Below are 16,930 nucleotides of genomic sequence, written 5' to 3' on the forward strand. Positions count from 1 at the left end.
AAAAAAAAAAAAAAAAAAAAAAAAACCCCAAAAAAAACAAAAAATAAAGTTTTCCTAGAATCTCATCAAACTAAGGCAACCGAGTATCAGTCACTGTGTGGTAAAATCCAAAATATACCTCTGGAAGTGCTTGCTTGGAAAATGATCTGTGTTGAAAGCATTAATCAACGGTTTTGGAAATGGCTGCCCCTCACCTTCAGGCCAGAGTTAATAGGTGTGTACCATTAGGGCAATCTAGTGAATTCTGTGCACTTGATTAGACCTCCATATTTTTATTTGCGAGAGAAAGCATGTGTGTGGGGTATACATGTCCCATTATGTGTATAAAGGTTAGAGGACTACCCACAGGAACTCTTTCTTTCATGTGGGTTATAGGTATACAAGTCATCAGCCTTAGTGGCAAGTGCCTGTATGTGCTGAGCTGCCTCACCAGCCCAAGTACCAGTATTTTATTTTATTTTATTTATTTTTATTTTTTACTTTTTGTTTTTTTGAGACAGGGTTTCTCTGTGGCTTTGGAGCCTGTCCTGGAACTAGCTCTGTAGACCAGAGTGGTCTAGAACTCACAGAGATCCTCCTGCCTCTGCCTCCCGAGTGCTGGGATTAAAGGCGTGCTAAGTACCAGTATTTTAGAGATGTGGAAGTAGGCCAGTCTTATAGCTTCTGCAGGTCAGTGGAAACTACCAACCACATTGGAAGGTTGAAGGTCCTGGGAGTGATCAAGATGAAGGTTCTGGTTCCCAGTCAGCTCCGCCAAAGCCGTGCTGTCTTGGACAGTTCTCTGTATCTTGCTGAGTATGAATTTGTCCCTTAGAGTGGCTGCCGCGAGGTCTGAATGACTAATGTAGAAGTTTAGTGTGAGTTTCCCGTTAATTCTCTTTTCTTTCTTCATGCATGCTCCATATCATGTGGTCTTAGTACATGTCCAGTTTGAAAAACTTCAGCCCCAGACCACAATGGCTTGCCAAAATGCCCACGTGCTCCACCCTTCTTGCATGCCAAGGTTAAGTATGTGGTGTCAGGGGAAGCAGGAGGGAGGGACCTCTCTGGGGAAGTGGCTACAGATGGCTAGGTTAGTGGCAGCCTAGACTTCTTGGGCCTTGGTGATTCATACTGTCCTATCTACACATAGGGTCTGTTCCACATCAGAGAGAGTGAGAAGGGTAACACAAGTCACTGGAGAATCTGGGGTACCATTGCAGCCTGCAGCTCAGGAGAAAACTGACTTCACGGTCTCCAAGGCTTTCAGGCAGTGGGAATCTTAGTGAAGCATTTCATTGTGGCAGCTCTGGAAATCTGAAAAAAATCGAATGTCTTTTTAGTCAAGGAGGAGTACCTTTGATCCACTTTAGTAGAATCAAAATGTTCTGAGAAAAATCACCTTTCTAGTTTTCCATTCTTTTCGGTATCTTTAACTATACAACATATGGTGTCTCCAAATTACAGAACAGCCTACTTCTCTTTAGATCTTCATAGGTTTAGTTCTTTACCAAATACATCAAATTGATTTTATAGGTCTCTTTAAAACTTAAGTTTATTTATTTATTTATTTTGAGACAGGGTTTCTCTGTAGCTTTGGAGCCTGTCCTGGCACTAGCTCTTGTAGACCAGGCTGGCCTCGAACTCACAGAGATCCTCCTGCCTCTGCCTCCCGAGTACTGGGATTAAAGGCGTGCGCCACCACTGCCTGGCAAATTAACCGATTTTTATGTGTGTGTTTATGAAAGCAGTCATGCCCCTGCCACAGCTCTCATGTGAAGGTCAGAGGACATCTAGCTCTCAGGAGACAGTTTTCTCTCACCATCTTGTAGGATTCAGGGATGAAATGAAACTTTTTAAGTTTCATTCATTTGTTTTTTAAGATGGGGTCACACATAGTTTTGACTTGGTGCTTACTATGTTGACAAGGCTGGCCTTGAACTCAGAGGCCTACATTATTTTATGTGTATTTTTTTCAGCGTGTCTATATATGTATACCATGTGCATGCCTGGTGTACTTGGAAGTCAGAAGAGGGGATCATATACCCTGGAACTGGAGTTACAAATGCTTGTGAACTGCTCTGTGGGTTCTGGGAACAGAATCCATGCCTTAACAGATGAGCCATTGCTCCAACTTTTTCTTTGAAGTCATACATTTATCTGGTGTCCATATATGAGTGTTTTATTGAAACAGAATCTCACCATGTAAAACAAGCTGGCCTCCAACTTGTCATTCTCCTGCTTTAATCTCCCTGGTTCTAGGAATACAGATGCTGTCCGCCATGATCAGCAGCTCCCTGCTGCCCCTGTGCTAAGTATTGAACCCAGAGCCTTCTTCATGCTACGGAGTCTATGGCCACCCAGTCAAATCTCCTGCCCCAATTTTTTTTTTTTTTACAACTAAGGCTCTTTCTTTTATCCCTTTTAGGAATATATCATCAGGGTACAAAGGGGAATTTCCACAGAAAACAGCTGGCAGGTAAGTTTTTTTTTGTCTATTAGAAAAAAGTGTTTAAATTTGTGGCCACTAGGTATCAGAAAATCTGGAAAAGTCAGAATATTTATATAATACAAATCATATTGCTTTTGGGTGTAAGCCTTTAGTTTTCTTTTTGTCTTTTAAAATTATGTATATATGTGTGTGTCTCTCTCAGTGTGGGTTTGTGCAAGTGAATTCCACGTCCACCGAGGCCAGAAAAGGAATTTGGATTCCGTGGGGCAGGAGTGACAGGCAGTTCCACATGATATGGTTGTTGGGGAGCAAACTGGGCCCCTGTAGGAGCAGTATGAGCTCTTACCCCCTGAAGCATTTCTTCAGCATCATAAGTCTTTAACTTTAATACAGATGTACAAAGCCTTTGTTCCTGGTGGTTGGTTACCTGGAACAGTAGAAAGCAGTTCTCCAGCTCAGCCCAGAAACATAATGTGAGTCACCAGGTAACAACAGTGTACAGTCAGGTCACTGTGCTTTATGGGCTAGTTCACTCTTGCACGGCTGGAGCTAACTCTTTCACTGTCCCTAAGGAGGGCTCGTCTTGAGGTCCCTGGCTCTGCTTTTCTCAGTGCTGGACTTAAAGAGAAAAAGACAATGGGGAAAACTAGGGGTCTTTCCCATCCCAGTTGGCTTGCAAAGGGTAGCTGAATTGTTCATGGGACTGTGGCCATCCTACCCCTTCTCATAATATTGCCTGTGCTCTATGACCCAGCTCGAGCCTTGGCTCCACCTTAGGCAGTCTGACCACAGTGCTCCAAGCAGTCTTTTCTTTGCCTAAAGTTTCAGACTGCTTTTATTTGAATATTTATCACATACATCTGTTAAGAGTTTATGAATTATTTACCACTGATTTAAACACATTAATTTACTCCACTCTTAAACCATTCCTCTGTAGCAGCATTATTTGCACTTTCCACTTTCGAGGTAAGTAACTGGTCTGAGGGCACACATTTTCAGTGTTGACAGAGCAGCGTTGTAATGTGCATTTCCCTGCAGTTAAGCATTGTGCTACCATTGGCTTCCTTTATCAGGGTTGACTTACATGTAACATTATGTACATTTGACAAGAATCATCCTACCAGAATAGTCAAGCCCTGGTACAAGTTTTTCTAGCTCTTATTACCTTATATGGGGTACTTAACAAAAAATGGGCTCTTGCGCTCTACCTGAGTCCTACCGAATGAAGCTGTCTTATGGTGAGGTTCTAGGTAGTATCCAGGTAATTTATCTACATACATTATTTGAGAACCGGTGATAAAGACTGAAGTCAAACTACTCAAAAGCACAATGATTTCCTTACCAAGATGTCTTATTTATGGCTTTTAGTTGTAATAAAACACTTAAGACCTAAGGCAACTTGAGGAGGAAAGGACTTATTTCACCGTACAGCTTATAAGTCCATCACTGAGGGAAACCAGGACAGGAACTCAGGGCAGAAACATGGAGCAAGGACTGAAGTAGAGGCCATGGAGGGATGCTGCTTATTAGCTTGTTCCTTATGCCTTGCTCAGCCTGCTTTCTTATAGTGCTCAGGACCCAGCCCATAGTGGTACACCCAACGAAGGCTGGGTCCTCCCACATCAATCCTCAATCAATAAAATGTTCCACAGGCCAACATGTTGGGAACATTTTCTCAGTTGAGATCCCCTTTTTCCATATGACTTTAGCTGGTATCATACTGACATTAAAGTAGCCAGCACACCAGCGCTAATGAGATTTGGCTATGTTCTAAGCAATAACAAGTATAACCAGTATAAGGAATGACACAGGACAAAAACGGAATTTTTGCTGAGAGGTAAAACAGTTTTACCTACAGGAACAGACTTATCTCCAGGGGAGGTGGCATGTCTACCAGATGATGTTTTATTCCTGACGAGGACAAATAACATCAAAGCTGTCTGTTTCCCTTTGTTTTCTTAATCATTAATCTACCTACCCCTCTATGTAATCAGTTAATATGAAAGATATTTGAAAGGCAATTTGACCTGAAAACATGACAAATTTTTTGCTGTTGTTTAAATCTCTTGTTGATGCCTTGTGAATTTGGCCAGCATTAACCAGTTTACTGCAGCCCAGGCCATCCCTGGGAGACTGCTATGTGCATTTTCTGGACTTATCAATCAAAATGAACACTAAGCAGCACTGCTACGCTTGGCACAGATGCTCCAGCTCTGGAACACCAGAGAGTCCCAAGTCAGGAGGTGGAGAGGGATGCCTTTGCTGAATCAAAACACCACTGTTTTGTCTCTTACAGATTGTTAGAAGATACAGTGACTTCGATTTACTTAACAACAGCTTGCAGGTAAATGTTTCAAAACACTGATGACACACATGATTGCTTATGATGTCTTACTGGTTAGAAGTCATATGGATAAGCTCCTTTTGTGGATGAGGACTGACTACATAGGTTGCTAGAGTTCGTGTAGGAGTATCTGGGGCTCTCTCCTTTACTCTTGCTGGGCTCCTCTGCAGTTAGCAGTGTATATCAGCATTAAACCATAACAGTAGAAACTCAGTCTTTTCCTACTCAATGATTTCTCTGAAGTACACATTAGATTCTAATATTCTAACCTGATGCCCTCAATCAAAAGAAGGAAGCTATGCAGACATCCAGTGCCACTAGTAAAAGGCTCCAGTCTTCAGCACCATCAGAATCCCCGGCCATGTTAGTACTGAAGACTGTCAGGCTTGTGCCATTCCTCAGATTTGTGTGGCAATAGAAACCTTTCAGTGTGTGCTGGAGTGCTTAGTTGTTGACCAGATCAGCAGGGAGGCAAAGGACTGCTCCCTTCCTTAGTGAGCTGGCTATCACATAAGCTGGCTGACCTCTGGTGGTATGCACCAAGGTCAGGAGAACTGGGTAGAAAGGAACATATTGCTTCCTTTTCCTTCATACGGCCATGTTTTATGCCAGACTTCAGAAAATGGTATCAGTAGAGCCCAAACATTATTTACTGTAAAAACATGAGTACTTTTCTTCTGCAATTGATTGACCCAGTAATCTGCAGGACACTATAGTTGCTTTTTGTTGTACCTTTGATCCTTGCTGTGTAGTTCTGGGGATTGTGTGCAGGGTGTTTCATATGCTGTCTACCACTGAGCTATACCTTCAGACAATATCTGATTTTAATTTTAGTATGACCAGTTGAAATCTGTAGATAACAAACATGTTGACAGAGATGGAATGATTGTTATTTTCTCGAGATAAATCTTGCCATGTACTGGCCTGGAACTTATTTTTGCTCCAGTGTAGTTATTCTTTTTAAAACTAGTGCTTCCAATATGCGTCTTATTTCAAATGCAGATATCCACATACTGTGTGGGGTAGCGGTTGTTTTGAGACAGGGTTCCATAGTGCTTAGCTGGTTTCCAGCTTGAACGCCTCCTGCTTTCTCAAATGCTGGGATTACAGGAATGGGCCACCGCGTCTGGCAGTGAAAGGTTTTTCCTCATCCAAGTAAACAAACAGAACAAAGTATGTGCAGCTTTTTGGCAATGAAATAATTTTAAAACAACCTCTATAACCAAAGGACTCACAAACCTCAGAATGAAACTCTGACCGTGGTTTTCAGTATCTGATTACTCTCTACAGATAAGTGGAATCCTGTGAAGGAGAGACATATAATCTCAAGTATGGAGTGGGTCTGAGTACAGTGGGAACATACTTTAGTATAATGATGTTTCTGAATGTAAACTTACATGCCACATGATATAATTACATGAAATGTTTTGTGAAAAAGATTGGAAGGAAATATGCCAAAATGTAAACACTCATGGTCCCCAGGTGGCAGGATTATGTTTTTTGTTTTTCTTTTAGCTCTTTATAGTGTTTGGTACTTTCCATGTTCTGTTAAAATGCATGAAAACTATTTAGTAAAAAAAGAAAATAGAAAAGTCTGTGTTTTCCAAAAAATTTTATGGTTATCATATTTCATAGGCACAGCACAGAAAAAAAAAAGCACCATATTTCAAATAAATACAGTGTCAGATTAGTAGCCAGCCAGGGAGGTCATGCATCAATGAAAAGGAAAGGAGGAAAGGGTTGAAGTGATGGGAAAACCCAGACTCTGACCTCGGATCAGCCATCTCTTCTTGTAGGTCTCATTTTTTCCTTCTCAAATGAAGAGTGACTTCTGTGGTCTCTCTTATTCCAAATGTTCTATGATTTCAATTTTACAGCCTGTAGTTGACCTTGGAGAGCTTATTTTATGATGAGATAAATTAAAGGTTGTTGAGAGTTTAGAACACTCACTGGCATGTGGTTGAAGGTGATTGTTAAAGTCTGATGATGGAAGGGAGTAAGGAGCATGACCAGTTCGGAGGTTGTACCTCCAGATAAAAGCTAAGTTCCTGGAAACATTGGTAGAGTCTGTGTGTAATTTAGAAGCTTCTGCTAGGGCAGAGGACCAGTTTCAGGTTCCACCTTGGGGACCTTCCAGCTCTGCACTTCTCTCTGAAGTTGATATAAGTGGAACTCAGGAACTTCTCTGCTGGCTTTGTAGATTCCCACCCGGCTTTCCCCTTTCAAGGGAAGTTTTTTATTGTTGTTGTTGTTATTGTTGTTTGTTTGTTTTTTGTTTTTATGGTTTTTTATTGATATTTATTTATTTATTTATTTATTGGTTTTTCGAGACAGGGTTTCTCTGTGGCTTTGGAGCCTGTCCTGGAACTAGCTCTGTAGACCAGGCTGGTCTAGAACTAACAGAGATCCGCCTGCCTCTGCCTCCCGAGTGCTGGGATTAAAGGCGTGAGCCACCATCGCCCGGCTTATTGATATTTATTGAGCTCTATATTTTTCTCTGCTCCCCTTCCCACTTCAACCCTCCCCAAGGTCCCCATGCTCCCAATTTACTCAGGAGATCTTGTCTTTTTTTAATTTCTACTTTCCATGTAGATTAGATCTATGTAATTCTCTCTTAGTGTCCTCATTGTTGTCTAAGTTCTCTGGGATTGTGGTTTGTAGGCTGGCTTTCTTTGCTTCATTTTAAAAGCCACCTATGAGTGAGTACATGTGATAATTGTCTTTCTGTGTCTGAGTTACCTCACTCAAAATAATGTTTTCTAGCTCCATCCCTTTTCCTGCAAAATTCAAGCTGTCACTATTTTTTTTTCTGCTGTGTAGTACTCCATTGTGTAAATGTACCACATTTTTCTTATTCATTCTATGATAAAGGGGCATTTAGGTTGTTTCCAGGTTCTGGCTATGACAAACAAAGCTGCTATGAACATAGTTGAGCACATGTTCTTGTGGCATGATTGAGCATCCTTTGGATATAGACCCAAAAGTGGTATTACTGGGTCTTGAGGAAGGTTGTTTCTTAATTTTCTGAGAAATTGCCACACTGGCATCCAAAGGGGCTATACCAGCTTGAATATCCATCAGCAATGCAGAAGTGTTTCCTTTTCCCCACAACCTCTCCAGCATAAGTTGTCATCAGTGTTTTTGATCTTGGCTATTCTTACAGGTATAAGATGGAATCTCAGTTGTTTTGATTTTCACGTAAGGGCGGGTGTGGTGGTGGCACAGGTCAGTAATCCTACTATCCTACAGGGTGATGAGAGGCAGAGATAAAATTCCCAGCTTGAGGACCAGCTAACTTAGCATGTGAAACAGGAAAAACTAAAAGGCTCTGGCTCAAATGAGGTGGAAAGTGAGAAGTGACATGCAAGGTTGTCCTTCAGCCTCCATGCATACACTATGACACCAGCACACCTGGGTCCACACATACACACCATATACATGCAAAAGAAAGTAAAAAAAAAAAAAAAGATTGGTTGGGGCTTGGAGCTCTCACCATTCAAGACAGACATTTTAGGCTGGGGGGTAGCTCAACTGGTAAAGTGCTGGCCTAGCACGCATGGAGCTCTGGGTTCAGTTCTCTGGCTCCACATAGAGTATGGTATCGTGGTACACACCTATGCTCCCAGCTTTTAGGAGGTGGGGGCATGAGGATCAGGCTCAAAGCCATTCTCAGCTACTTAGAGAGTTTGAGACTACTCCCTCGAAACAAATAGAAAAGACAACTATTTTATCAAATACATTCTTATATCCCCACCATAAATGGAAAATACTGGTGTTTGAATCCAGTGCTTCATATGGAATGATGTAGGACTCATCACTCAGTGGGTGCTGTTGTATGGACCATGCAGTCCAGTCTGTTCATAATAAATAAATAATTAAAAAAAACCTTGCCTAAAAAATCATTTTAATTAGAAAAGAATGTTTTTCTCTTTTAGTTGAGAAGGGCACATGAGTATGATAAATGTTTCATCACAGAATAAAAAATCACAACCTGCTCCTAGAGATAGCTATGTTCTCCAGTGGGTGTGAATCTTTTAAGAGAGTTTTCATGGGAGCTGGAATGATGGCTCAGAAGTTAGAAGTACTGGCTGCTTTTCCAGAGGACCTAGGTTTGATTCCCAGCACCCACTTGGTGGCTCATAACCATCTATATCTCCAGTTCTAGGGGCTCTGAAGCCCTCTCTAGGCATGGATGTGGTACATAGGCATAAATGCAAGAAAAACAGTTATACACATAAAGATTTTTAAAATTAAAAAGCTTTTGAGTAGGGGCTGGGGAGATGGCTCAGTGGTTAAGAGCATTGCCTGCTCTTCCAAAGGTCCTGAGTTCAATTCCCAGCAACCACATGGTGGCTCACAACCATCTGTAATGGGGTCTGGTGCCCTCTTCTGGCCTGCAGTCATACAGACAGAACATTGTATACATAATAAATAAATATAAAACAAAAGCTTTTGAGTAAAGAAAAAGACAGTGTTCACTTCCGTATATGAGCATATCCATTGTTTATATAAAAATAAGATTATATTCTATAAATTTCATAAGGTATTTTTAGGATATACCAGTTATGTTTTAGGCTACATTGATATATAACCTTAGTAATGCTTTCTGCCCTTGAGCAACATCAAATAAAAGAATTGGCTTTCTTTGTACTTGTGCATTATATTTAGCTAAGTAAGAAACTGTAATCACTCCTAGACCTTTCTGCTAAGATAAAGTAAAGAAACTGCTTAGATAAAGCTTAATTTTATGAATGAGAAAAACCCCTTGAAATTTAAGTGTCTTATCTGGTGACAAACTGCCATGATAGAAAATGTATCCTAATTGTGTCTGAAACGTTTTCATAGTTTTATGGGAGAAATAGGCAACTTAGAGTTGTCAGCTAGCCGTTTTCCCATGACATTGTACTCATTACTTTCTGTTGCTGTGATAAAACACCTTAACTCATAGAAGAAAGTTTATTCTGACTGAGGTTAGAGCCCCTGGTAGTGGGGCAGCATGGCAGCCGGAGTAGCCAGCTGGGAGTTCACATCTCGGAGTCCAAGCATGAAGGAGAGAGAGCAAACTGCAAGGAGGGCAGGGCTGCAGGCTCTCAAGACCTGCCTCTAGTGAAGGCTCCTCCAGCAAGGCCACACTTTCCAAACCTCCCCAAAGGGAATCACCAACTTGAGACCAAGCGCTTACCACATGTATGATCCTATAGGGTCCATTCTCACTCCAACCACACGTCTTATTCATTGGACTGTGTCATCATTGCTTGAAAAATCTAGAGTGGAACCTGAGTTAGGTTTGCCCCCGTGACTAGCTTACCATGCATCCTTTTCTAAATTTGAGATGCCCTTCTCATTTGGCCTTACCCTCAGTCAATCAATATGCATATTGTTTGGATTGCTTTTTTGTTTTTATTTTTATTTTTGGTTCAAGTGTCAAATAGCACTACTATAGTACTACTCTTTGAAAGTGACCTTACTTTGCTTTTCAAGTTTAAAAATAGTCTCAAAAGTTTGAAGTGATCTGGAAAATGGTAGCAGATTGAGCACCCGCTTTTACCTTTTCTTCTTCCCTAGCTGTGTTAAGCAATAATACACACACACACACAAACACACACACACACACACACCTTCAAGGACAAATAGAAATGCTGAAGTGAACAACAAAGCATTTATGTTGAAAACCCAAATGACATCTAGGTGTGGTGGTCCACAACTTTAATGCCAGCACTTGTGAGGCAGAGGCAGGCAGATTTCTGTAAATTCATGGCCAGCCTGGTCTACAGAGTGAGTTCCTGGATAGCCAGGGCTATTACACACAGAAAACCTGTTCAGGGTTTCTGTTGCTGTGAAGAGACACTGTGACCACAGCAACTCTTATAAGAGAAAAAAAATTTAATTGAGGTTGCATCTTACAGTTCAGAGATTCAGTCCATTATCATCACGCCAGGGAGCATGGTGGCCTGCAGGCAGACATGCTGCTGGCTGCATCTTGATCACAAGGCAACAGGAAATTGTTGGGTCACATTGAGCAAAGCTTGAGCAAAGAGATCCCAAAGCCCAACTCCACAGTGACACACTTCCTCCAACAAGATTATACCCACTCCACAGATTCAATGCAATGCCCATTAAAATCCCAGCAAAATTCTTGAAAGTCCTTGAAAGAATGGTATTCAACTTCATATGGAAAAGCAAAAAACCCAGGATAGCCAAAACAATCCTGTACAATAAAAGAACTTCTGGAGGCATCACAATCCCTGACTTCAAACTACTACAGAGCTACAGTACTGAAAACAGCCTGGTATTGGCATAAGAACAGACAGGAGGACCAATGGAACTGAATAAGACCTGGATATCAATCTACACATCTTCGAACACCTGATCTTTGACAAGGAAGCAAAAAATATCAAATAGAAAAAAGAAAGCATATTTAACAAGTGGTGCTGACATAACTGTATATCAACATGTAGAAGAATGAAAATAGACCCATATCTATCACCATGCACAAAACTCAAGTCCAAATGGATCAAAGACCTCAACATAAAGTCAGCCAAACTGAACCTTATAGAAGAGAAAGTAGGAAGTACACTTGAATGCATTGGCAAAGGGAACCACTTCCTAAATAGAACCCCAGCAGCACAGACACTGAGAGAAATAGTTAAGAAATGGGACCTTCTGAAAATGAAAAGCTTCTGTAAAGCTAAGGACACGGTCAACAAGACAAAACAACAACCTACAGAATGGGAAAAGATCTTCTCTAACCCCACATCAGACAGAGGTCTGATCTCCAAAATATACAAAGGACTCAAGAAATTGGACACCAAAAGATCACATAATCCAATAAAAACATGGAGTACAGACCTAAACAGAGAACTTTCAACAGAGGAATCTAAAATGGCTGAAAGACACTTAAGGAAATGTTCAACATCCTTAGTCATCAGAGAAATGCAAATCAAAACAACTCTGAGATTCCATCTTACACCTGAAAGAATGGCCAAGATCAAAAACATTGATGACAACTTATATTGGAGGTTGTGGGGAAAAGGGAACACTTCTGCATTGCTGATGGATATACAAGCTGATACAACCCCTTTGGATGTCAGTGTGGCGATTTCTCAGAAAATTAGGAAACAACCTTCCTCAAGACCCAGTAATACCGCTTTTGGGTCTATATCCAAAGGATGCTCAATCATGCCACAAGAACATGTGCTCAACTATGTTCATAGCAGCTTTGTTTGTCATAGCCAGAACCTGGAAACAACCTAAATGCCCCTCTATCATAGAATGAATAAGAAAAATGTGGTACATTTACACAATGGAGTACTACACAGCAGAAAAAAAAATAGTGACAGCTTGAATTTTGCAGGAAAATGGGTGGAGCTAGAAAACATTATTTTGAGTGAGGTAACTCAGACACAGAAAGACAATTATCACATGTACTCACTCATAGGTGGTTTTTAAAATAAAGCAAAGAAAGCCAAACTACAAACCACAATCCCAGAGAATTTAGACAACAATAAGGACACTAAGAGAAACATACATAGATCTAATCTACATGGAAAGTAGAAATTAGAAAAAGACAAGATTTCCTGAGTAAATTGGGAGCATGGGGAACTTGGGGGAGGGTTGAAAGCGGGGGAGGGGAGAAGCAGGGAGGGCAGCAGAGAAAAATGTAGAGCTCAATAAATATCAATTTTAAAAAAGACTATACCCACTACAACAAAACCACACCTCCTAATAGTGCTATTCCCTGAGATTATGGGAGCCATTTACATTCACATTATCACATTCCACTCCCTGGCCTCCACAAACTTGTTAGAGTATCATAATGTGTCAGGCGGTGGTGGTACATGCCTTTAATCCCAACACTTGGGAGGCATAGACAGGCAGATCTCTGTGAGTTCATGGCCAAGCCTGATCAACAGAGTGAGTTCCAGGTCAGCCAGAGATACACAGAGAACCCCTATCTCTAAAAAAACAAAAGAAAACAAAAAAAAAAATCCACATAGTCTAGCACAGTCTCAACAATGTTTAAAAGTCAAAATCTCTTCTGAGAGACATACAACCTCTTACTGTTATCACCTGTAAAATCAAAATCAAAGAACATTTTATACTTCCAACATATAATGGTACAGGACATACACTACCATTCCAAAACATAGGGAAGGGTGCATAGGAAGGAAATACTGAACCAAAGCGAGACCCACAACCAGCTTGGAGTTTGGGAAAAACTGCAGACTCTGCATCTTTTGTCTTATGTCAAAATTCACTTAAGATCTCCAACTCCATTCAGCTTTGTCAACTACAACACACTTCTTTTTGGGCTGGTTCCACTCCCTATTAGAAGCTTTCCTCAGCAGGTATCCCACAGCACTGACTTCTTTAACATCTTGGGTTCTTTAAGGCAATTCGGCCCTCAATTTCACAGCTTCACAAAATGGGCTCTCTGGGCCTCCATTCAGGGACACCACAACACATGCCTGGCCTCTGCAGCTTGGAGGCCAATTCCATTGCCTACATCTTCTGTCCTTAACTCTGAAGCCAGAACCACATGGCCGAAGCTGCTAAACTCTGCTGCTTGCTGGACTGGACCGTGGCCCCCTCGTTCAAATTCACCTTCATCAACTTTCTGTCCTTCACTGACTAATCTTGACTATCTTGAGACTAGATCTCTAGACCAAGCTGGCCTCAAACTCAGAGATGTAAAAAGGCAAAATTCTGAGATGGGAAGCAGATAACCTCATAGGATCCTATTTATAACACAGAACCCAAAATAGGCTCAGCAGTTGTGAATATAATTGTAAGAAATATCATTTTTCCTAGTGTAAATACAATAATGTAACTGGAGGCAGGAGACGGGATATGCAAGGTGAGGTCAGAACTATGAAAGAGAACTTCTTTTTTGTTCTTTGTTTTTTGAGACAAGGTTTCTCTTGTAGCCTGAAACTCACTCTATAGACCACGCTGGCCTTGAACTCAGAGATCTGCCTGCCTCTCGAGAGCTGGGATCACTCTTCAGCTGTGAAGGAGACCTTAATCCCATCACCCATCATGAAATATTACAAATACTGCCCAGGAATGTAGAGTCAAGACATAGCAAATTGAGCCAAAAGATCAGAATTGCTATGGTTGTTCCAGGGTCTGGAGAACCTGGCCCATGGGCTGTGGAGGAAGTAGTATCATAGGACTACTAATGTTAACTTTGTAAAAGCAATTTCTCTTGGTACTATTTCCAATAAATATACCAATAAAACGTTGGTAAAAGTGAAACAATCAGTTACTATGATTAGTATATAATTTTATCAATCATGAGATGTATAGTTTTATATATATATAAAATTTCTAATCTTTAAAGTCTACATTGTTTTATATTTAATGAATTACAGATGTTTCAGGATTCAGATATCAAACTTACTTGTGGATATTTAACACAACTATAACTCCCCCTCGTCTTCCTTTTTTTCCTTCTGTTCTTTCAGATTGCAGGCTTGAGTCTGCCTCTTCCTCCTAAGAAACTGATTGGAAACATGGACCGCGAATTCATAGCTGAGAGACAGAGAGGCCTGCAGAACTACCTTAATGTTATCATGGCAAATCATGTTTTGTCCAATTGTGAGCTGCTTAAGAAGTTCCTGGACCCGAACAACTATTCTGCAAACTACACTGGTAAGAAGCAGGGTCTGTGAGGTGCAGTCACGTGGGGCTTGGGCTCAGCAAGAGATAATATATGGGAAAGCTCTACTTCCATGTGGAGAAATGTGCACATTTGTAACAGGATAGTGTTTCTTTGCAAAGATTTTCTTGATTGTATTTTTCTATATATTTTTAAGAGGGGCATAATTTCCTTCCAAAATATTTTTGATGCCTGTTCGGAAAATACAAAAGAGAAACCAGAGGTACAGAAACAGTAGTGCACAGAGCAACCTCAATCTGGTTTATGTTTACAGTGTGGAATATGTCTGCGTTTTCTTTACATAGTTTTTAAATGTAATGTTGATTTAGAAGGGCCGTTCCTGTGTCCTCACACCTCCTTCCTGAGGCTCTTGTGTGTCATGCGCAGAAGGTGGCTCTTGTGTGTCATGCGCAGAAGGTGGCTCCCTAGGATCAGGGTTTTTGCTTCCCTGCTAGTTACACACAAAGTCAGCATCAAATACCCAGCCTGACATCAGCAGAAGGAAGAACTAAATATCTACTTCCCTCTGGTGTGGCCTTTAGGGGCCTTTAAAACTATTGTAGAGTTACCCTGATAAACAGAAAAAAACCCAGATTATTTAAAGCCAAGCCATGCTTTAAGGGTTTCTAAATGGAACTCTGGTTGTTAATTTCTTGTTAAGGTAATAGATTCTGTTATTGTTTCTTTTTTTAAAAAATAGTTTTTATTTGTATTTTATGTACATTGGTGTTTTGCCACACATGTAGTATGCCTGTGTGAGGGTGTCAGATCCTCTGGAACAGGAATTATAAACAGTTGTGAGCTGCCATGTGGGTCCTGGTACTTAAACCCGGGTTCACTGGAAGAGCAGCCAGCATGCCCAACCACTGAGCCATCTCTCCAGACCCCTGTTACTGGGTCTTTTAAAACATTGTTTTTTAAGCCAGACTCATTCCTACAACTCTAGCACTTGGGAAGAGGAGTGCCATAAGTTTATACAGTAAGTTCCAGGCCAGCTTGGACAAAAAAGTGAGATCCTATTTCAAAAATGCTAAACAAACACATTCCTGTTTGAGACGGGACACCTAGAAGCCTATTTCTCTTTGGGCACCAAACCTTCCCAGTCAGTGTTCAGTCTATGTGCATGCCAGTCTGTGGAGTCTGTGAGGCTCCCGACCTGCTATGCAGCTGAGTGTGAGCTCACTGCTCACAGCGAGGTTCTCTAGGCTCTCTCACCAGGTGTAGTTGGCATCATAAGAACTTGTCTAATGAACAGAATTGAGGCCCTTCCCAGACCTGCTGGATCAGGAACTGACTTTAAAAGTTGTCAGGTGATTTGCATATGCATTGCAGTGTGATGAGCCTTGTTGAGGTTTTTGGTTGTGAAGCACTGTGTGGTTGCTGGGAGTTAAACTCAGGGCCTCTGGAAGAGCAGCCAGTGCTCTTAACCACTGAGCCATTTCTCTAGCCCCCCCCCCCCCAACAGGTCATCTTTAATGAATCAACTCAGCTCTCTTCACATTTGTCAGCCTTCTCCCCTGACAGTGTCTGCTGATGCTCTGATAAGGGCATGTGTCAAGCTGTAGTGGGCAGGTAGCGATTACATCCATTCAGCATCATCAGTGACATGCCACACCATGTGCCAGGACAGGCATGAAGCAGTGTATTTCTTGTATTCAAAGAGCTTGGACCAGAGAGTGATGATGCACATGGGGTGGACACAGAAGGCATCTTAGAGCTGTTGTCTCAAAACTAACCATGTGTCTGCATGTATGTATATGTGTATACACGCAGCATGTGCACATGTGTGCTTGCGTACGTGTGTACAAATGGATGTGTGCACGTGGAGGCCAGAAATTGATGTCAGATATCTTTCACTCCCCACTTTATTCTTTTTGTTTACGACAGGGTCTCTCACTGAGCCTGAAACTTGTCATTTCCCAGGGTGGCCGGCCAGAGCACCAATCCTATCTCTTCTGCCTCGGCAGCAACAGGATTCAGTGCTGACCAATGCATCCGAGTTTTCACATGGGTGCTTGAACTCAGACTCCAGGTTGTCATGTGTGCATACACAGCAAGGATTTTACTGGATGATTCTTCTCCTGGGTCCCAGCTGCCTCATAGATGAGGGAGCTAAGATCTTAAAGAGGCAGGGCTTACTTAGGCCCTGCACATTTGTTTGGCTCTTGTCCTATCAGAGTTTTCCAAGTTAAAATGTTATTTGGCTTCTAGAAGTTTATCTGTTTTCCTTCTGTTACCATCTAGGGATCTTGATCAGGTTTGTTTTCTCTGCCAGTTAAAGAACTAAAAGGCTGAAAAAATCCAGAGTGAAGCATGGAGCAATAGCAAAAATCTTAAACACAGCAAAGTGAGTCATCAGGTGAGGGAAGGAAGGCCACAGAGAGAAAACCCTCTGCACAGCTGAGCTAAAGCTGTCTTTCCTCGAGGGTGAGGGCTTTTAAGAGTTTTTAAGGAGTCACCATCCCTAATTCAGAGTTGATCAGTTTGAACAAAG

The 16,930-nt window shown here is 41.4% G+C and overlaps 1 protein-coding gene across 5 annotated transcripts in view; it reads left to right on the forward strand.

The window, feature by feature from the left end:
• Pxk (PX domain containing serine/threonine kinase like) overlaps positions 1 to 16,930 on the forward strand; it is a 72,323-nt gene that overhangs the window by 21,315 nt on the left and 34,078 nt on the right. For all 5 annotated transcript variants that reach the window (XM_050161132.1, XM_050161133.1, XM_050161134.1 and 2 more), the window contains exons 2-4: positions 2,408 to 2,458; positions 4,728 to 4,775; positions 14,243 to 14,429. In XM_050161132.1, coding sequence (XP_050017089.1) covers positions 14,291 to 14,429 — 139 coding nt within the window. In that variant the 5' untranslated portion in view covers positions 2,408 to 2,458; positions 4,728 to 4,775; positions 14,243 to 14,290. The remainder of the gene's footprint in view (positions 1 to 2,407; positions 2,459 to 4,727; positions 4,776 to 14,242; positions 14,430 to 16,930) is intronic.

Source organism: Alexandromys fortis, unplaced genomic scaffold (assembly GCF_014885135.2).
Source record: "Alexandromys fortis isolate MF-2015 unplaced genomic scaffold, M_Fortis_MF-2015_v1.1 scaffold_123, whole genome shotgun sequence".
NCBI classification, from domain to species: domain Eukaryota; kingdom Metazoa; phylum Chordata; class Mammalia; order Rodentia; family Cricetidae; genus Alexandromys; species Alexandromys fortis.